Here is a 22,354-nt window from a genome sequence, read left to right as displayed (position 1 = left end):
GAATCCATCAATAGAAGGATACATGTCCCTGTGGGTGAAATCGCATCCACATAATTCAGCATTTTCACAGCATTACTCAGCTGAGTTGTTTTATGATGAGGAAAATGAAACTTTGAAAACATTTCCACCTCTATAACATGCTTTTTAAATTTTAAATAAAAAAGCAAAATTAATTCCTATCTGGCAAAAGCTGAGTCCTGTATTTTCCTGGCATTATGTGACTACTTAATCATTCTTAAAAATAATGTATGAGACATTAGAAATTTATTTTTGAAGATGTGAGAATGGGTCTCTGATTTCCAGTGTTAATGTGTTTTCAGCATCCTGTGTATTGTGTCAACGTAGTTGGAACACAGAATGCGCACAATCTCATTACGGTCTCTACGGACGGCAAAATGTGCTCCTGGAGCCTGGATATGCTCTCAACTCCACAGGTGGGTTTGTTTTCACCTATAGAGGAAAAAAACCACCTTGGTTAAAGCTGGATACCTGCTTAATGGAACATAGTTCCTAAAAGCCAAAACCTCACATCCTATACAAACTAAAACCAATGGATGCACTTGAAAGAGTACAGCTTGCTTCCAGCAGTCTCTGCTGAGAGCCAAAACCCATTTCCTTTACTACAAATCATGTAATTATTGTAATACGTTAATATATAGGTCAGTTTCAAGTGAAAATGAAATAATCCATTTTAAAGCACCGTAATTACAGAAGTCGCCTGTGGTATGAATTGTACTTACTCTACAGCATTGTTTAACAAATATGGACTAGAGTGCACTGCTGCTGAACACACCCTGGGCACTACGGGTTTCCAAGGCACAAAGGCAGACAGCTTACTTTGTTGCCTGCCTTCGGTAGCCGAAGGAACAAACAACACAAATCAAAAGTTTTAGAACTATTTCCCCCCCCTCTGGAATGTTTGTTACTATTGTCTTTTTCCCCCTCTTCTCCTTTGTTTTAGAAAAGAAAGGAAATCCAGGAAAAATGTCCAAACCACAAATGATTATAATAATGGAAAGTAAACAAAGAATCTGATGCTGAAGGGGATATGGAGAGTGCCTTTTAAGTGTTGTCTTTTGGAGTAGTACATTTTCTATTCCAATGCATCACTCAATTTTCATTCATCATTTCTTAAAATGAAACCATGTTTTATTATCATTTTTGTTAAGCATCATAGGATCTGATCTAGTTTCAAAATACTTCGTAGAAACTCCTCTTAATGATTCTGTTAACCATCCATTAGCCATGAATTAATGTGCAATTACTATCAAGTTATTTGTTTTTCAGTGTAGACATGAGAGGTGGGACTCTTCTCTCCTAACCTTCACCATCTAAGTTAGGTCTGTGTCAAGTCTAAGTCAGTCATTAGAGTTCCCTTTATAGTTAATCTGTTGAGAGACTGGACACTTCTCAAGGACTGTTCATCCCATCCAAATGTGAAATACAATTTCAGATACAACAGGGTATAGAATTGTCAAATCATAGAGTGGAAGGGACCTCTGGAAATCATCCAGTCTAACCCCTGTTCAGAGTGAAACYAACTTCAAACTTAGATCATGCTGCTCTTGCTCATTTGAGACAACAGCATGAGTCTGGTAGTTGTATCATGGGACTATGGGAAATCAGTACTCTTCTGGAATAGAAATAGAGACATCTAAAATGTCCCAGATATCTATGTTTAGGCACCTGAATCCCTTCCCCAATTCCTCACCTAAACAGGAATTAGATAAAAGCCACCCTTACACATTTGCTTACTGGAATACTACATTTTGAAGCAGAGATTTATGAACATCTCAGTTCCAGTACTTCACCACTCAGATGGAATCTCCCAGCTCCAAAACTGGCTTTCAACAAGTGAACACATCCTGCATTACACTGAAAAGTCAGTGCATGGCTCGTGGCACTCCTGCAAAGAAAGGCATAGGATTTGAAGCCAAGCTGCATGCCATAGCTTTGAATTGGGAGGAGCAGAATGTTGCTGGTTTGTGTCAGTCTGAAATTTTCCAAAGACACAGATACAGAGCAGTCATGTATGGCCATGGTGTAGGCACCCGGAGGAGAGGGTCCACCACAATATCTGGCTGTGCCTCCACAGAGACACTGAACAATGATCTCATCCCAGAACATTTTCACAGAAATATATGGTCCACAGGTGCTCTGCCAATGCATTTTCCAGGCTTTCTTTTGCCTTTTTAATAGAACTAAATGTATTTCAAAGAGAAGTATAAATCAAGCAGCAGTATTTCCCTGTGGATTTGCAGCCTTCACCTCCCACAGGGCCTCACACTTTCTTTCGCTGCAGCAAAAAGCCCTTCTGAAAATCAGTGCTACAGGCTTTGGCCCTAGAAGACTAGCAGCTTAGGTGTTTTAAACATACAAAACATACCCACTTAAATAGCTAAAAAGGAAAATTGCTAAATCATCCAGCCCCTTTGTGGATTCTTCGGTTACACCATTTAAGCTGCACAGTCAAAAAGTTTAGAGATGGGAAAGATCTGCTCAAAGCATATGCATCATGTAATGGTTGCAAACTGTTCATGCTGGTCACATTTGCAATAGCAAAAATGGGCATGCTGATTTGCTTTGAACTATATCTACAGAATAAAAAAGAAAATATGCTTGCTGGCTTGTAGCTTGATGATGGACTCAAGAGAGAATGTTTATGACTTCAGAAATACCCTGAAAAACAGTGTTTAGAATGACAGTAGTGACACTAACCCAAGCTTATAGAGGGACAAATGGCACTGTCTGATAAATGTCTCAGGTGCATATGATATTACGTGTGTTTCCTGGCAAACAATTGATTTCAAAAATGTTTGTAAATAGAAGGGTATTGTGTATTTTATTAGAGCCTTGGGCTGGCAAGTGTAGCCATTAAGGTATTATCTTTAGTTTCTGCACCATTAGTTTTTAAATTCTCACCTGTCATCTCTGCCTGATTTAAGATTATGTAGCGCAGACCAATGCATTCCAGCCGCTCTGAAATGTGTGATAGACAGTGGCAGGGGTGGCAGGAGCTGTGCATCCTAATTTGTGACATTGCATCTTCTTGCAATAGCCCATATAGAAACTAAAATCCTGTGACTGGGTCAAATGATTTCTTCTTCCTCCCCCTCCTGCTACCCTGAATAACATTTAGAAAAAAATTAGTAAAAAAAGAACCCAACAAAACAACTGCAGAATAATAACTAAGACCTGTTTTGGTAGGAGAGCATGGAGCTGGTGTACAATAAGTCCAAACCAGTGGCGGTTACAGGAATGGCTTTCCCAACTGGAGATGTCAATAACTTTGTTGTTGGCAGTGAAGAGGGGACAGTCTACACAGCTTGTCGTCATGGAAGGTGATGTTCAGTATTTTGTACTTAAATAACATTGTGTATCTGTGTTGGTGTGAGGTAGCCAAGTGTGTGGGGGGAGTGTTTAATTTTTTTCTCTTGGACCAACAGTATCAGTGCTGTTCTGTTTCACATGACGAGGATGGGAGTTGCCTAACTTTGGGCATCTGTGTTATAGCCATTTATACTGGGCTAGTTGCCCTAGGCTCTCTGTGTAGTCAGTGGGGAGCAATAACTGCTTTTAGGGTTTGATTTCTCTGACCTTTTTCAGACATCTTTTGAAGATGAGATGACTGGCACCTGAGAAATGCCTCTTTCTCACCAGAGGTTATAACGGAAGTCTAGACAGCTAGCTCACATGCAGATGTCTGTGTCTGGGAAGGCTGAATCAGGTCCTCGGAGACAGTGTTGTTGTAGGGTAATCAGGCCTAAACCACTTGTAAGGGATGGTAATCCACTTTCTTATTTTTTACCATCCTCAGCTTCATCTTCAGTCTCTACAGGCATATACAGTAGAGAAAAGCAACCATGGGCATGTCTACTTGTGAAAAACAGAGCACGTGAGTCCAGACAAAAAGCCATCCTAATGCAGTTATATACTTTGGACTCTGACTAGCATTTCCACCCAGTACTATGGGCTACTATGGACTATACAGCTAGCAGACTAACAGTGCTGGGGTCCATTCTCAGTGGGCAGTTTGGATATGCCCACCCTCTTTTGGAGGGCAAGAGAATTTTGTTGTACAGACAAAAAACACATCATACCATTTGGCCTCAAGGCCTGAGTTTGGGCTGCCGCCTGTTTTATTTGTTAATATAGACATAGCTGCAGTGTGCCAAGAGGATGTGTTGGCTTGGGTTGACCCTCTCCCAGGACTGCGCCTTGTGTTCTCTTACACAGTGTAGTCACATCCCTTCCTTGCTGAATTGTATGCCCAGACTGTAGTTTAATACTACAAAAAAGGTCAAAGTTCTGTCCTTGCCACCCAAAACCTCCCCCTGATGGAGACAAGCCAGGGAAAAACATACCAGGCCTGAGATATTCTGTCTGCAGAGACCAGTGCTGAGGCCAGCAGTGAGGATGGAGCAAAGACTATCACTAAATTTTCCTGTGAGTGCGTCACACTTCAGGTGTGCTGCTGACTGTAAGGTGCTGGGGTCTGACTACAACCCTGGACAACTGAGTGGCTCTTCCTCTGCCCTTCAGTGTGAATGCACACTGTCTTTCGTTCTTCTTTCTCTTTTAGCTAGGCTACCCCAGACTGCTAGGATCATTTTTTCTCAGGGCATCTCTATAACTCAGATCCAAGTTTTATCTCAGTGTTGTTCAGCTGGGGTCTGACTTTGCAATAATCTGCCCATCTGCCCTGTATTTCTGCAGATACTGTGTCTGAGTAGTCTGGACAGGCCATTAATGTAAGACTTGATAAAGTGACCTGGGAAAAGCTTAGTCTATTAGAGTATTTTCTAATATCGTTTGGAATGATAGCCAAATTGCTGTTTTTTTCCAAGTATAAAATATGTCTCTTAATGAGTAGGGTCTGAGTGCTGTGTTCCAGCACTGATCTTCATTCTGCTTCTAAGGTGAGGAAGGTGCAATCCACTTCCATAATTTAAACCAGTTCTTTATTTTGCACCCTGTAAACTCTTTCAGGATCCAGTTAGGAGCAAGGGCACTCTCACCACAGGCCACTTCGAAGATCAGTTCCTCCTGTTCATTAAAATGAGCTGTAGTACGCTTGTGTGCTCTGTTAGCTTCTGTTAGTTTCATCCTCCAGGATGCTCAAATGCCTTTTGTAAAGAACAAACTCTTCCACATTCCACTGGTAGGTTTAAATTTTGCCCCTACGCTTCACTAGTTTTCCATATTCTCTGAATTCATATTTTATCATATTTCTTGTTTATAATGAACAAGTAGACATTGCTACACTGGCTTAGGATTGTAAGGCTTCTATTATGCATTCCTAATACTGTGCAAGTACAGTTTTACCTATATTTTTAAAATAATTTTTATTTAAAATATTTTTATTTTAGCCTGATTGCTGACTTCATTTCAATATTGTGTCTATTTAGGCATTATACTGATAGGCTGTATGGTGACTGGTGGTTTGAATTAGTCTTAGGCTGCTGGGATAAGTGAATGCTCAAGGGCATTTCTCATGTCTAATCTTTCAAACATGCCTGGCTTGTCCCTCACAAGAGGAAGGAGGTGTCAGATCCTCTTGTTCTCCCACCTTTTTAGCAAGCCCTCTCCTTGACGAATACACACCTTTCCTGCTCCTGCCTTTCTCCCCCAGAGCTTTTTGGTATCATCCCATTTCGTTTTGAGAGGCTTCTGTGTTCTTCAGCACAGCATGGTGGAAAGCCAGATGTTCTTCTGGGAAAAGCTGTGTCAAAACATAAGATATGCGCAAGGTGTTCCTCCTCATGCACTGGAACTCCACGTACCCTGCTGACTGCATGGCAAAAAGATGAGGATGAAAGAAGAGGTGTGTTTTGTACCAGGATCTGCAGGCCAAAATGCACAGAACGTGGCAGCAGAATTCAGGCCCTGGTCCAGCTGCTGCAGCAGGCCTCGAGAGGAGGACACGCAGCTAGGGCTGATAGAAAGTCTGCAGGAGGCCACCTTGCCATGGTCAGTAGGAGCTGTGGGAAACACCATGCTCTCAGTTTTGCTGTGTGGTGTGAGGGACCAGTTCCCCTCCATGCAGCTCCTTACCTCTTTGGGTCCTCTGTCTTCACTGTGGCACAGGGCTGGCAGCCTTCTCACAGCTGTGGCTATTTTGAATGCATTTCTTTCCTTTGGTGATTTTTATGTAAACATGTAACTAAAAGGGTAATTTCATCATTCCCCTTTCTGTATACAGTGTGGGGCAGCACCAGTAACTGATTTGGCACCATTTGCTTACAGGAGGAACAAAACTCTGCATGCAGGCTCTCTCACACAGAGTTGTATTTTTCCTTCCTAATAACTATTCTAGCTTCATGCTGATGAAATACACATCTTCTCTAATGACTGTATGATACCTGATCATGTGAATAGTTCCTTCACATTTGGTGAAAAAGGTTTTGCTTCCTGGTGACTTGGCTGACTGCTGTGGAAACTTATTTTAGGTATTTAAGAGGAAAAGAAGTTGTTAATGACAAGTCATTGACATGTTCACTTTTTATTTTAATGGCTATTCCTTGTGATAAGGACTTACTCAGATCTATAAGCTATAATATAATTATAATTTATAATTATTTTATAATTATTCATAAGTGTTATTTCAAGCCATAGAGGTAGACATTGTTATGTAAGAGCCAGTAATGCATGTCTTCAGAAGTAAGAGAATGTCTCCACGTGTTGGATCCTGAATGTTAATTGTACACAGCAGAAAGCCTTTTCAGTCAAAGACCTTAGTGAATGAAGAGAACATTACCGATTAAACAGAAATTTAAAAGGAAACAGAAATCTAAGAGTAAAGAAAGATGTCTGGTGTTAAATCACAATCTCTGAATGCAAATATCTCTTCTTCCTGCAGTAAAGCTGGCATTGGTGAGATTTTTGAAGGCCACCAAGGACCTGTCACAGGAATCAATTGTCACATGGCAGTGGGTCCGATTGACTTTTCCCATCTCTTTGTCACATCATCGTTTGACTGGACAGTCAAGTTGTGGACCACAAAGGTGAGAAATCTAAGCTGGGATGGGATAGACACATCTTAGTACTTTTCAGACCATGGTCATGAGACCAGGCTGTTCTTGGAAAACTGCTGATGCCCTATGGGGAGAAAAAAGAAAAAAGGCTGAGATCATATGACAAAGCCCTTGAAAAGACTTGCATCTTCCTGAGCAGAGGAAACTGTACCTCGTTATATACAGGGCAGTTTCTTCTGTGGGCCCAGGAGTGTATTTCCACAACAAGAGGTTCATTTGCACACAGTTAAATCGAGGCCACAAACTTCTGCTGAAATGTTCTGTCCTAAAACAACTCAGTTCATCTAGCCATGGCCTTATAGTACTTCTCATTTTAGAAAAATTACCTACGTGTGAAAATGCCGTTGTCAGAAATGTTTCAAGGTTTAAACTGTTATTGTCTGTATCAGATCCCATGAACCAAATTATTGAAAGGCTGTGCTTAGAATAGGTTTAGTGATAAAATTATAAGTAAAATGTATACCTAGCATAACTGTGTCATCCATATTCATGCTGAAGTGTACCCTACCCTATAAAGGTAGCTACAGCCAGCCTGCACTTCAGTATTGACCCTAATGATGAGGAATTTCACTAGGGAGGCRATAAGATGTCTCGTACTGCCATTCACTAAGCAATCCATGCAGCACTCCTTGYGCAGGATGAATTTCAAGACCAATACTGTGCACGATGATAGTACAGCAGCAGGAACCCTTCCTTCTGATGAAGGAACAGAAGAAGCACATGTGGAGCTTAATGCAGTCAATATCAATTGTGGAATTCATTGCTGCAGGAGGTTGTGATAGCCAAAAGTATAAATAGTCCCAATGACATTAGACACTGACAGCTGGAAGCAAAAAAATACATATTGGAACTTCACAGACTCTTCCCTGAGCATCCCTTATGATCACCATGAATCAGTTGCTGACTGCTCTGTGGATGTGTCCATGTGAGCACTGTGAGCAACGGAAATGTGAGCAATAGAAATGAATATACAATCCTGTGAAACTTTGAAAACACAACACCCAGTAGAACCACTTGAATAAAGGATAATGACAGGGTGAATGAAAAATGTGGGACAGGTTAAACAGTCCAGCCTGTTTCACTGTGCAGGCTGAGTAAAACAACAGAGTGAGGAGTAAAAAGAAAATTAGGTTAATATTCTAATTGTCTAAGTCATCTAAACAATTATTTTTGTCATACACTGGAGTAGAGCTCTGCCTTTTAAATGCCAGGCCTTTGTCTTGATCGTGTCTGTTTGGTTCCCATCTTGAGCTGCACCCAACAGAGTTCCAGTAGGGGACGATGACCCCTGTCAGGAAATATCTCAGCGTGGGTTCCTCAGAGACACCAGGGCTTGGAGATGCTGGGACAGATGCACTGCAAATATAAATACAGAACTGTACCCAAGGGGCTGTGTGACAGTCTTGTGCTGTAAACAAAAGCAAAGTTACCTATATAATAACTTGAATCACCCTCTGTGGTGGCTTCATAATGTGTTTGTTAATGGCCTGATCCAATGCATGTGCTAACTAATAGCCATCTTTTCCTGAACTTCAGTGACCACAGCTGTCAGTTTTGTCTTGAGTGTTACATTTTAGCAAACTTGTTAGGAAGCAATTTGCATGATTTACATAGTTTGCATATAACCATATACATCAGCAATAGTCAGTGGAGCAAGACTTAACCAGTGCACAAATGGGACTGGATAGTGGTCGTAGGCAGGCTGGAATGGACCTTAGGTGGTAAATATTAGAAAGGGCTGCAGGGTAACCAAGTGAAAGAGAACATCGGTTTTAGCTGGCTGAGGCTGTCTAGACTATTTGGTGTCTGAGATAAGGAAATACTGGACGGTGGTAACTGGTGGCAAGGGAATATTGGATAGTGGAAAATGAAGCTGTATAAAGAGAAAAAGAAGTGGTGGGGACTGGTGAAAGATGAAAAGTAGGTACTGGAGTATGTACATTCCAAATACAGACATTCAGAAGAGTCCAGAGCAAGTATCAGACCCTCAGTGTGTGGTTGAGTCTGTCCGTAAGGGTCTGATCCATTTGCAGCTTAAATGAAATTATATTAAGGAATAATAAGGCCCAGTTTTTATTTTAAACTCTTGGGATTTTAGAAGTTTGCAAAAACACTATCACAAGCATATTTTGGGCACAAAGCCACTGCAGTTAGCATTCCACACACTGTTACCAATCAGTGGGCTTTGAATAAGACCATCAGCATGTTTGATTACTTGAAAAAATAGTGGATTAATCTGAAGTATTGAGCGCTACTGCAGGTTTGTGAGAGTTTACTCAAAATTGTTTTATTCCTTTGGTTTCTTATTTGTAAGTTTAATCTCTGTATCAGCATCCAAAGCCGTATTGCTTTCCTGCTCCTACTAGTGTTGTCTACTTAATCCTGTGCACATTATCCTCTTTGGTCATGAAATTCAATTCCTTTCCGTTTCACAGATTCAGAGTCAATGTTCAATTGTAAAGTGAACCATAAAAGCTCTGTGTTTATATTGCCTATTGATGTTGTGTAGCACCCTGGGGTGCTTACAAGAAAGGAACTTTCATAGCAGGCATTTGACTGATGGATTGAAAGCACCATCTCCCTTAAAAACTCCGGCTTGACGTTTTATAATCTGTTCTTGTGGTTAACACATTTTCCATCTAAAGGCAGTTCAACCAGGTGACTGAGAACAAGATTTTCACTAACAGAAGAATAAAGGTTTTGTAGATAACACTAATAAAAGGTTCACATTATCACCCATCATATTAGCCAATAATTAGATCCTTGGGTGCATAGTAAGCAGCCAGAACAAGTAGGAAAAGAAAAGTAATTTGCAAGGATAGTCACTTGATATCCAGGGCATTACCTGGGTCCTGATGAAATCAATAGGGCTTTCGCCTTGAATTCATGCTATACCCTGTGAGCAAGTCTTGGATGCAGAGCTGTCAAAGGAAAGTCCTGATGTGAAGTGTCTGTGGAGCTCTGCCCTTAATTAGGTATTGTCTGTATGATGCTTTGAAGAAGTAGAGTGCTAAGTGGAAATGCTAAGTGTTGTTAATTAATTAAGCACTAATCCTCATGAAGGAATAGCATGAGGTTAAATAATGAAATGTAAGTATTGTTATTATTACAGCAATTGCTGTGTGGAGTGGAAATTTTTAGATACTGTGTCAAGGGACAGAGGCTAACCTGAAATTGTTAAAGCATAGCAGAACATAAGCTAGTTTCAGCCAAAGCTTAGAGGTTGGCTGGTTTGCTGCTGAGGGAGTTGATAAAGGTCTGGATAGAGAGCTGGATTTTGTCAGCTCTTTCATCCCTCCCATGCCTCCTTTATCTCTTATCCTTCCATTGAGGGGAACTGCTAATGACTGACTTCATTTTTCTCCTCTTGGGTCTATGCCTAACTGATGCTTAGATAGGCAGCCGAGGAGAAGAGATATTGGAATAACAGTGCAATAACAGCATTGCTGTAGTCCCCTATCAATTCTTATCTTCATCTTTGCCTAATGTTTAAGTAATGGTGGTGAGTGCTATAATCAGAGGGAGGGAAGGAGATGAGCAGACTGGTAATGGGACCACTTTGTAACTGTTAGCAAGGACTAACCAAGCCGGAGGGCATGTGTGCCTTCAGTGACTGACTCCTACTTTTGTGTCCCTGCTCATTTTTGCCTTTCTAGTATGTGCATTAATGGTAACTGCTTCTTCTCAGTCTCTCTCCTTTTGCTTTTTCTTTCTTATGCTCTTCACATCTTGCTCTTCTCTTTTGGTGTCCTGTGTTGTTCCAGTCTGCAGTCTGTTGTGCTTATTGATAAACCACATTTTAAACAGCAAAATTGACATTTCTGGGCTATGTACCCTCATGTACATTTCTGTACCTTCAATTTCTCTTACCCATCTGTTGGTTGATTATCTTGGTATGATCTAATTCTCCTGACTCTCTGAATAAAGGATTTTACCTTGCACTTTCACACCTTCCTACCAGCATATAACTTTGGCCTCCACTGGCTTTAATTTGGTCTAGAGATTGAACACTATCCTCAGAGGTCAAGTTGGAGCCTATCACTAGAGCAATGTAAAGAAGCATGTGGTGGTGCTGTTGCTAAAGACAGGTACCTCCCCCTCCCCAAAACCTGGCTGATGGGATCTGATATGATCAATTTGTTAGAACAAACTTACTGTCATGGAAATTGGTGTAGCAAAATGAATCAGAGCATTACATGATTGTGTGGATTAGTCACCAAAAAAACAATGCACTCATAAAACGGCAATGTTTAAAGTTTGCTAAAATAACAGGGTCAGATCGACACTTTTTTTTAGATTAACAAGTTATTATTTTTTAGATTGCAAATAACATGTTTGAAGATACCTGGTTACTGGCTAAGGTTTGTTCCAGTACAATTTCAGTCAAATTAAGCGAGTGAGTGACAACCTCTTGTGTTTACAGATAGCATTGCCTGAAGTTAAAGACCCAAGTAAAAATACTGTCAAATACTATTCATGATAAAAGGACAGTAAACTTAGCAGAACCACTGCAACAGCTTGGTGAATTCTCTCTCATAAAAATGTTTTAACRCTATTTGGAAATGCTAGAGTTAATTACTTGATTTAGAGAAGTCCCAGGCAGGTGATTACAGTGGATCGTAGATTAGAGACACTGAGGCTAGTGGTTAAAGGTATATAGCATTCCCCTGCCTTATGGAAGACATTCCCATTCTAGTGAATGTCTAATTACTTGTGAAGACTGTAGGAGCTCAATGGGAGTATTCTGTAAGCCAGTGGTTTGGGCACCAAGCCACACTGCACGGGACTGCCTGAGTAGGACTTGAACATGTGTCTCCCCTAAGGGGACGAAGTGCTGTGAAGATCTTGCCATTTTGCTCAGAGCTCTATCTTGTGTCTATGAACTCATTTGGTTTCCTTGACAGTAGGATCTTCCTGAAGTAAAGTTTTGATTTTAACGTGCTGACGCTTCCTGATGAAAACCAGTTTTGTCCAGTTGGGGCCAGCCCTGCTTCTCCAGTTTGTAACAGGATCAGACTGGTCTCTGACAGTGAAATGGACTGGTGAAATGCAGAGGTTTCATAAAGGACCTGCTGGTGGCCTTAAAGTTAGTGCTCCTAGGTGAAATCTGGGTGGATGGAAGTGTGTGGGTGAATAGAACTAACATGACCACGTCTTTATTTCATAATTTTTGCTTAAACTAAGACAAAAATCATTTCTTGGCATTATTTCAGATATTAGTCGCATACCTTGTCTTACATACACTAAGTGTAAGTGAGAGCTGGATTTGGTAAAATTTACAAAGTATTACTACTTTCAATCTTGAACCTGTTCATTCTTGGTGTTATTTTCTATGCTTTCCTAAATCCTTTGGGCCATATTCAGTCTCCTCACCTTAGTACATGAGGCACTTCAGATGTCTCCTATTGCATTTGAGGTTGGATGCTCTTAGATCCTTTATTATTTAGGGCTTCCATACTTTGGTTCTCCATGCAGCCACTGGAAAGAAGCAGTACATATCAATATAGAAGTAATACATACACAATGCATACATTAGATGACTCTTGGACATACCACCACAATTTCCCTCCACAGCTATACAGGAGCCAGGGTCTGGCAGCTTTAGATAATCAGTTGTTGGAACTTTTGGTGGCTTTCTTGCATTTCAAAAGCCTCAGGTCATATCTAAACTGGCAGATGGGGCACCACTTCTGAGCTCCTGGGTCTGTGTCCTTTTTTGATCTTCTTCCAAACTGCTATCAGGACAGAATTGATGCAAGTGCTTCTTTACGCCATGCCACAACACACACAGAGCTACACCTTGGTCCTGCAGACAAAAAAGCTATCCATGTATCCACAAGCAGATGAGAGCCAGAGTGTGCTCTGACCAGGTGCTAGCTCAAATGATAGGGATATCAAGACCTCTGGCTTTCTGCAATTAACACCCCACTGAATCTGGATGCAATCTACATCCGTCTCTGGTCCCATGGTGAGTGATCTGAATAGGACCCTAAGAGTTTAGAGAGGCATAAGAAATAACATCAAAAGGAAAAAGAGGAAAAGAAATAATGTTCTGTGAGGGAGACCACAGCTTTAGTCTGTTTTGGGAGTATGTAGATTGAATACAGACTGTTCTCCCTATTTTCTTCTATGGAATCCTTTACTACTCCCTCCCTACCACTGATTTTGGTGGGGCTGAAACTTCTAGCTCAGTGGACAATTTGACCCTTATTATTTTGAATTATTTTGGTCCCCCCCACTGCTGGATTAGAACATGGGGCTTCTTGAATCCGCTCATAAGGCAATCCCCTTCCTTTGACCACACTCATTTCCAGTGCAGACTTTTTTCTTTGATAAAAGTAATTAAAATGATTCATCTGATTAATCACTGCCCAAATGCTAATTTTATCTGATTATAGAGAAAGACAAAGGGCGATAAAATAGCATGCTGAATTTCATGGAAATGGTCTCTGCGGTGTGAGTTCAGAATTTGAGTTTTGTCCAAAAACAAGGCAATGAATGAATTTGCTTCAGAACTCACTTTCTGTCAAAAGGCCAAGCTGACTTGGGGAAGAGGGTGGAGTTGCCTGTTCAGACAGGATTTTTTTAGTTTTGCCCTTTACCTCTGGAGCCAGAGGTCTGGCTCTCATCCAACTGTACAAAAAAGAAGATTATGGTATTTTCTAGGTAATTTTAAAGAGCAAAACAAAAGTGAGGTCAGGTGGCTTGAAATCAGCCCCAAGTTCTTCACGTGAAATGTTTCTCATGATTTTGGTTTTCAGTGTAGCCATATTTGAAAAGTGATAGGAAAATATGCTTCAGCTGGCCGACATATTTCATTTACTCATGTGAACCATGTTTCTTTTTTGTGAAACATTTTGTGAAGAACTGCACACACAAAAAATAAAACAGGCACCTAAAATAGTGAGGCTGTTGTGAAAAACTCACTGGGCTAAACTCTATTTCAGAAAACCCTAACAAATCCAGCTGTAGCCAGTGAGAGCTTTATTTGCATATGGAAAGCAAAATTTGATTACATGAGTTCATATAATCTGTACAAAAGAAAGTCGTGATCCCTTTTTCCCTCAGATCAAAATGCAAACCTCCCACTGACTGTTCTGTTGCAGAATTATGCTGCACGACCAGGCTCACATGTAATAGTGAAACATTTCAGGAAAATTATCAATATATAAAACATAGGATTTATACACTAATGGGAATTTTCTCCCACCTGCTTCATGCAGCAGTCCTCTCTCTGCTATGTGAGAGACTTTTGCTATCAGTAAAAAAAGAACTGTATTCAAAATCATACAAGATGGAGTTCTCTTCAATAACAATTAGCCTCAAAATCATTGCTCGCTGACCCATGAAAGCTCTGCAGGCATCCTGGTGATAGCAGCTACAAATACTAGTCTTGACTGTTCAGCAGATGCTGCTGTAGCATCAGGATGTATTTGGCATCCTGCAATATTCCCCAGTGCCAGCCTGTACTTCCCAGCAATGGGAATAGTGAAACTGGAACAACAGGCTTGCTTGGAGGCCTAATAATTCTGAGTCCACATGCAATGCAGGGCCAGGTACCCTGTGATGAAGTAGTATTTTCCATGTTCAAATCAGAATCACGGGGAAGAGCCTGCCAAGTCCTGTAGTTTAACCGCGAAAGACACTGGAAGCAGGGAAAAGGGTGGAGAGGAAAGAGAAGGATCTCAGGACTTCTGTGTTTCTAAACATTGGGGGAGTGAACCACCTTATTTAACAGCAGCAGTAAAATATCATCACAAGATTTTTGTTTCTAGAGCTTTGTCCCTGGGGTCTGGAACACACATGTCATAGGGTTTTCTGTAAACAGAAAAGTAAGCAAGCAATTTGAGCTAACTGCCTCTCTAACAACCTGAAGCAGTGAGATGGTCCCATTGCCTCAAGCAGAAGTAGGCTCAGGACGTGAGGGAGTGCCACTGCCTCTCCTGCCTGACAGGAGAGCCCTTGCACAGTGATCTGGCTTCCCCCGAAACATCCCCCTCGGTCTCTAGTTCACCTACGTGGGATATAAACGGGGAGCAACCAGTGAAGGGAGCAACCAAATCAGCTCTTCTTCGGTATTTCACACCTAAGGATTTGGTGATTCTTCCTTCTGCCAGTCTAGCAAAACTGTATCTGACTCATACTTCTCAGCAAGTCCCTCAAGCCCTTCTCTGAAAAAAATCCAGAAAAATATTAATACAAAGGCAGGAGTATGAGCTACATAAATTGTAAATCAGTTGCTAGTCTGGGACAATAAGACCTTCTGTAGTGTTTTGAGCTTCTTAAAAAAACCCTGAGCTATCTTTAAAAGTAGGTAGAAATTACAGAAGAAAATGATAATATTTTCTAAGAAATCTGGTGACTGAAATGCATAGTTAGTAGCATAGAAAGAAATGCTGGCATGCTTAAAGCATGTTTTGAATAAAAGGTGGAAAACTTGCTCAACATTTAGCAATGAAATCAGAAGTCTGAAGAAATATGGAGCATATGGCAAATACCTGCACAGGCTTCTCCACCATTCCCATCCACACAACAATCACCTTGATATGAAATAGGTTGGGCAAGTGGATCAGAAGGTACTAACCTCAAGCAGTAGGAAACTGTAGGTACAACTGTAGCAAGTGTGGAGTAAGAGGGGCTGGGAATAAAACTGGGTGATCTAAAACACAGAATCAAGCATAGATCAGCCTGGCCAGTAGGAACTGGGAGAAAGTGAGCTGGGGAACACTACCCCTGCATGGTGCCTCACGGTAACCCAGCCTGCATATCGGTCTCTTCATGCAATCTTTCCTAAGCCTGTTTTGTAGAGTTTCGAGGCCTTGCATACCGCCTGATATATTGGAAAGTTCATCCATGGCAAGCAGATGTCTTCTCATTAATTCATCTACATTTAGAAATTAATGATCTACTAATACACATTTATGTCAAACTCACTGAAAATAGTTCCTCAGCTAATGCGCACTAGTAAAGAGGCATGCCATACCTCATGCTTTTTTTCCTTGAGAAAGTAAAAAGGTCTTTCTCTGTTGACTAAGTGGGAGGGCAGGGCAGAAGAAAGCTAGAAGACCAACGTGAACAACTTAAGTTTAGCAGCACAGCCTGAACGTGTTACCTCTCTGCAGAGGGCTCAAAACAGTTAAGGAGGATTAACCAAATCAGCAGTTTACCTGTCAGTATAACTTACAGGCTATCTCCACACACCCTGAAAGCTTTGCTGTCTGACTTTCTGATGCTCCTATAAGTCAGGTGATGTTTGACTTCCCAAGTTCTTTCATTCTTTTTCTCCGTGCCACAGTATTAGACATTAAGATCGGTTCTCATTAAAACTGCCTGTGCCAATCATTAAACCTTTTTTCCTTTGTTTCCTTCTTGTAAGCTCACCCATGATGCTTTGACTTTGAAGGAAACCACAAAAATGTAATCATCATGTTATCTCCAGACTTGGTCTGCTCTCATATCCCCTTCCCTTTCAGTCCCACCCTTATCCCTGTCCTCCATCTATAATAATTCCCACATGTTTATGCAAAAATATTGGACTTTTTAAAATTATTGGCAATTAAGAGAGGCAACAGTTTCAGCATCTCTGCAACAACAGTGATTTATAAATGTGAAAAGCTTTCTGCCTTGACTGTCAGCAGCCTTTAGGATGCCAAAAAAACAATCAGTTTAGTAACACCACAGTACTTAAATAAAACAGGGTCTTGAAGAGTATGGGGATCATTTCCACGCTAGTTTCTTCCTCCTGTCCCTACTGGATCTAAATATAAAGCCTGTTCCCTTGTCCAAAAATGCCATTTAGAGTTGATTTCAAGACCTAATCACCTGACAGCCTGTATAAGACTTTTTGTAAATGGATGCAGGCACCATCATCTTTGAAATGAAAGAAAAGGAGCATATATTGGGAAACACAACTTTGTGAGACACTGAATTTCTGTCATTCCCACTGCTTTCTTTGGGAGTTCAGGGTTTTGGAGACTTTTCCTCTATATGTTGTAAACAAAATAAGTGCAGTGCCTCTAACGCATCTAACAGTGAACATTTACAGACTTGAGGAGCAATAGTTCAGTAAATGGTAGTGTTTCCATTTATTTCAAGAGGGCCAGGAAACCAGTCACGTCCTGAAGAGTGATAATCAAAGCAGAGGGGGAGCTTTATTGTTCGACAACCTGCTTAAAAAGTACTGAACCATAATATTTAAAAATACTGAGAGTATCCCACTAGCATAATGCACTAATCATTGTCCATACACACTGGATGACACTGTAGGCCATGGACCATACCTTAAGGTACTTACATGTACATAGGTCATAGCCCAGTGAAGTGTCCACTCAGCCCCTGGGCTCATCTGTGATTCAGGAGTGAATCTGATGGCCAAAAGGAACTTAAAGGAAGGTGAAGGAGGGATTATTCATATAGCTCAGTTTAGGGCACCTCCGCCTGTGAAATCAGGTGGCTAAAGCTGAAGAGCATAAACATCCTCCTTTTGCTTTCCCACTGTCATCCTTGAAGGTCTGGCTAGGCCTGGAGAAGGTGGAGCAGACTGCAAGTTGTGAATTGTATAGTACTGGGGTCCATGGAATAATGACGCTCTTCAGGATCATGCAGACGGGCCTTGCTGAGCCATTGTGGACGTACCTGTAACTAGCATCTCTGATTTATGGCATTCTAGTGCTAGCTCTGCCCAGGCAGTTTAACAGTTCCTGGGAATACTGTGTCTTTTTAAAGTATACGTAGCAGAGTAGGACAGAACTGAGTCTGTGGACTTATTCCCCCACTACAAGATGTAATAACAAATAACCCCAAACAGGTGTTTTAACTCCAAACCACTATTAACTGACAGCATCAGAAAGGAAGAGATGAGTCTGGATTCAGCAGAGTAGTAAGCTGTCTCTCTCAAGATGGAGAGGACTGGGCCTAGCAGCCTTGGTCTATAAACAGTGAAAGAGCCCAGATCCTAACCTGAGCATTAGTCCAACAAGCTGTGCCTTATCCTGATTTCTTTTATATTTCCTTCTGGTCAGTTTGACAGCTTTACACTTGTTTAAATACAGACAGCACAGATTGGCTTCACCTTATGTTATCTATTTCAGAAATGATGTTGTTTTTTGATGCTATTTGTAGTTCATTTGGGTTTTTTTAATGAATAAAGGCTATTTATACAAGTTGCCTCCTATAGAGGCCAAATTCCCTAGTTTGTTCAAGGGCCAGACGCAACAGCAGCCACTCTGCTCAGGAATGCTCTGAGACTGCTCTTTCCAAGTGCCCGAGACTAAGAGTTTGAGCCTAAATAAACACATCAGCCAGTTTGGAAAGTTTCTATGCCAAAGACTAATGAATCTGTCATATTTGCTGCACACCTAAAAAAAATAAATTAGCTTAAATCAATTTACAATACTGCACCACATTCGTGGCTGTTGTTAATCACTGTAAGCCAGAACTAAAGATCTGTCCCATTGTCTTTAGAATGAAAGATGAGGGAGTGAAAACTAAAAAGGGGTGACAATGCTCAGTAAATAGAATACATGGTGTCATATCTATGCTGTTGAATGCACAGTCTAGGGAAGTACCTTTAGGTGGAGCTGATACCCATAGAAATGGTGCCAATGTGTAAAGCACTTCTTTCAAAAACAGGCAAAGCCAATAGCTTTTTCCGTGGCTTTTAAGAAGTCAAATGCTAGTTAAAACCTGTGAATATTTATACATTCCTTTATATGGATAATTAGCTACTTTATGTGTGGCGCCTCCTGGATTAAAGAAGATTTTTCTATGCAAATAAGAAGTGGAATAGACTGGTCAAATTTATATGTGGAAAAAATACCTCTTTTATATAAACATGTAGTATTTAGCTAGATGAGTTTACTATTTCATAGGCAAGTGCTAATTTCTAGACAGCTCCCATGCATTTAAAATCTGTTGTTCACTCAGCATTGTTCTGTTAAAGAATGCCTGTATACAAACACTGAGGACGAACAACGGATTTTGTAGACACACAAATAAATGAGACAAAAACACGTCTTGGAACTAGCTTCTTCATTTTTTTCACTAAATACTCAAATTTTTATCCTATTGAAATCAATGGCAAAACTTCATTGACTTCAGTAGGGCCAGGTTTCTACCCCTAACTGTCTTTTTCAGTAATGCACAGATTTGGCCCAAGTTTGTCTCAAGATACTGCTTTCAACTATTTCTTCTGTTCTATTGAATAACAGAGTGGGTTGATATTTAAGAATGAAAGCTCATCAAGTTTAAATTTCAGTTGTTTTATAATAATAGCCATATGTTTGTCATAGATTGTGTAAGTCTGAATTTTTGGTAATTTAAAACTGCTTTAAAGTGACCTTTACATGGTTCCACATTTTAACATTTTCTAGAAGTGGCTGGTATTGGTCCTTATGCATAAATCCTTACATTAAAAGAATCTGCAGGCCTGGACCCTTAGTTAACAGGCTTATAGTAAGCAATTCCTGCAAATATTTAGATACACACTTAAACTTTCAAATCGAGTCTTCACATTGAAATCAACATAACTGCTCTCAGTGGGTAAAGTCAGACCAAGATGAAATGTTAGCTTTTAAGAAAGGGCACTATTTCTTCTTTAATTATGGTAGACAGGATGCTAAGCAAGATGGAATCTTTAGGCTGAGCCTGTATAGCTGTTCTTATGGTCTCCTCTAGTTAAAGGGTGCGATACATAAAAAAATTGTATGGGAAATAAATTTTTTTTTCCTAGTAGCAGGATAGTTTTGCTGAGAGGGCAGATACACTGGGGAAACTATGAAGGCTGTATAGCCCAGCCCTACTACCACTGCTTGGTAGTGCCATGTGATAGGTTTTCTTCCCCATTTTCCCAACCACATTGCAGTGGTATCTCACCTTTTACTTGGGCTGCTTGGATGGTGGAAAGTTCTTGCTTCTCTGTAATGCTCCACACCCTGTTCACCTTCATTCATTCGTGTCTCACTCCTTGCATGTCTGTGATCCTTCTAAAAGGCCATGTTATTCTGGCTGTACAGATTTTCCCCTGAATTCATACCTGGCTGTGGATATTTCCACTGTTACAGTAAATGCAATACACAGTGCATATCTGCAGTGCTTTTCACTGCAGACCCCCAGCACCTGAAAAAGTGTTTTCACTTTGCCAACAGGGAAACTAAGGCACATTCGCTAAAACTATTTGCCTGAGATTGTAGAGCAAATCAACATCAGGATTCAGACTGGAACCACGTCTCCTGACCTTTTCCTTCCAATGCCTGTTCTTTAGTCATGAGCTGGAAAACAGCCTAGCAGAACTGAAAGAGCATAAAAAGTGTCACACTCAAAATAAGATCAAAACAAGTTTTGGTATGTCGACAAAAAGGAAACGTTGATTGAAATCTGCTCTGGTTTGACTGATATCTTAATGGTCCCCTTACTTGCGTGGAACTTTTTTACTTCTCCCATGACATTTAATGTTAAAGTGCTGTATTTGCAGCACATTTCCCATGTATGAGAAAAATATTGGCCACCTAACAGTTGGCCAGATTTTCTTTACCTTAAATATACTATTGTGTTCAAAGAGCAGTTATTCAGCATTTAGATGTCTGATATATTGGAACCTAAATTAGATGTTTTTGGTGAAAATGTACAATATGGCAGATAGGCATTGTGGATATGTATGGCCCCTCTAAATTCTGTTTCCTGACTCACTGCTGAAGAAATTCACTCTCACATTTCCTATGAAGTACCTCTGCCTCTTGAAAGGCTTGGTCTTCATTTGGCCCTCAATACTGCAAATGCTTTAGCACAGGCATGCAAATAATTCCATTAACACATGCAAGTAACTCCACTGGTACTGATCATACACTAAGCAGATACATATGTGTTTGCAGAATTAGGTCTTGTTTAGGTAAGAAAATATTCTTGTAGTTTTTTTTTTCTTTTTGCAAAACTCCAGCTTTGGAAAAGAAATAAAAATGTTATATAAATTTCAGGTAATAAATTCAAACTCCAATATCATTTTATTGTCACATAAAACAAAATGTTTGATATTCTTAGGAAATACACAAAAATATTAGGCCAATTATGAAAATTTGGGACCTGATCCTGCAACCATACAAAGTGTCTTTTATTAATTCAAGTATAATAAAAACTGGCATATAGAATTCAATTCTGTTATATTTTCAGTACTTTATCAAAAGACAAAGTCATGCAATTAAACCTCTGAATATATTTTATAGTTTCAAAATACGTATGATGAATAGAAATATTTTAAAACTATTTACAGTACAGTACTGCAATAAAAACGCTTCATGTGCATACTGACAAATACTGCAGATATATGTCTATAGAGATACATGTGCATATACACACTCTCCCATGTGTAGAGCTGTAGTTTTTGTAGCCCAAACATCAAACGAAGCATTATGTAGTGCAGCAGGACAGAAAGTAAAACTGGCAAGGGCCTAGCTGTAAATGGAGATTAAACTGATTGCTTTATTGTTCAAAATTAATAATATACAAAAGAAAAAATATAATAATTACAACCAGTCACTTCAGTTTTAGGAAAAATGACTTACAGCCACATAATGTATTGCAGGCATTCCTAATAGTAATATAAATTGTTTCATTTGTAAAATGAACAGAGGTGTATTCTAAAATAACCTTTCTGAGATAGTGAGAGATCCTATAAAAATGTTTCAGAATTTTACAAAGGCTTCCTGTGTGATACTTCATTTCTTACTGAAGTCTTCATAAAATACAGGATCAGGACTTTGAGTGCCCATCTCGCATTTCTGTGATCTCTACCATGCCCCACTTGTGCAGACGCTGAACCAATGGTAGAGCTGTTACAGACAGCTGACGGGGTGAGGAAGACAGTTAAAAAATCCCATTGTTTAGATTTCTGTCAGAAGCCATGAGAATACTTAATTTCCCTTACCTCTGGAGTTTTCATTATCATTTAAATTTCATTTCCCATTAATTGATCAGGGATTAGTGCAGCTATTATGCAAAAATTAGACAAGCCAGATGTGATGAATAATTCATGGCGGACAATTACATTTTATTTCTGGTGTACTTTCCAACTTGCCTCCGATGCCCAGGGTGTTTGAGGCGACGGCGTGTGCTCCACGCCAAGCGCAGCCCCGCGCGACCCCAGCGGCCCCAACGACCGCGCCGTGGCGCCGCCCACCTTCCCCCCGGTTCCTTCACACGTAGATTTTTATGCAGTTTGCGGAGGTTTTGCCCGCGCTGGCGGACTGGCCCCCTGAAGAGACATGGCGCGGAGGCCGGGGCCGAGGGAGGCCGCGGCGCCGCCGCCGCCCCGCGCGGGCCCGCCCGCC

General features: G+C 40.5%; 1 protein-coding gene across 1 annotated transcript in view; it reads left to right on the top strand.

The window, feature by feature from the left end:
• DYNC1I1 (dynein cytoplasmic 1 intermediate chain 1) overlaps positions 1 to 22,354 on the top strand; it is a gene marked incomplete at its 5' end in the record, with an annotated part of 174,393 nt that overhangs the window by 125,185 nt on the left and 26,854 nt on the right. Inside the window, 3 exons of the mRNA XM_026072651.1 lie at positions 321 to 434; positions 3,208 to 3,341; positions 6,860 to 7,004. Of these exons, the coding sequence (XP_025928436.1) occupies positions 321 to 434; positions 3,208 to 3,341; positions 6,860 to 7,004 (393 nt within the window). The remainder of the gene's footprint in view (positions 1 to 320; positions 435 to 3,207; positions 3,342 to 6,859; positions 7,005 to 22,354) is intronic.

This window comes from Apteryx rowi, unplaced genomic scaffold, assembly GCF_003343035.1.
Source record: "Apteryx rowi isolate R43461 unplaced genomic scaffold, aptRow1 scaffold_346, whole genome shotgun sequence".
Classification (NCBI taxonomy): Eukaryota; Metazoa; Chordata; class Aves; order Apterygiformes; family Apterygidae; genus Apteryx; species Apteryx rowi.
The sequence above is the reverse complement of the archived record's forward strand: the minus strand, read 5'-3'. Positions and strand labels throughout refer to the sequence as shown.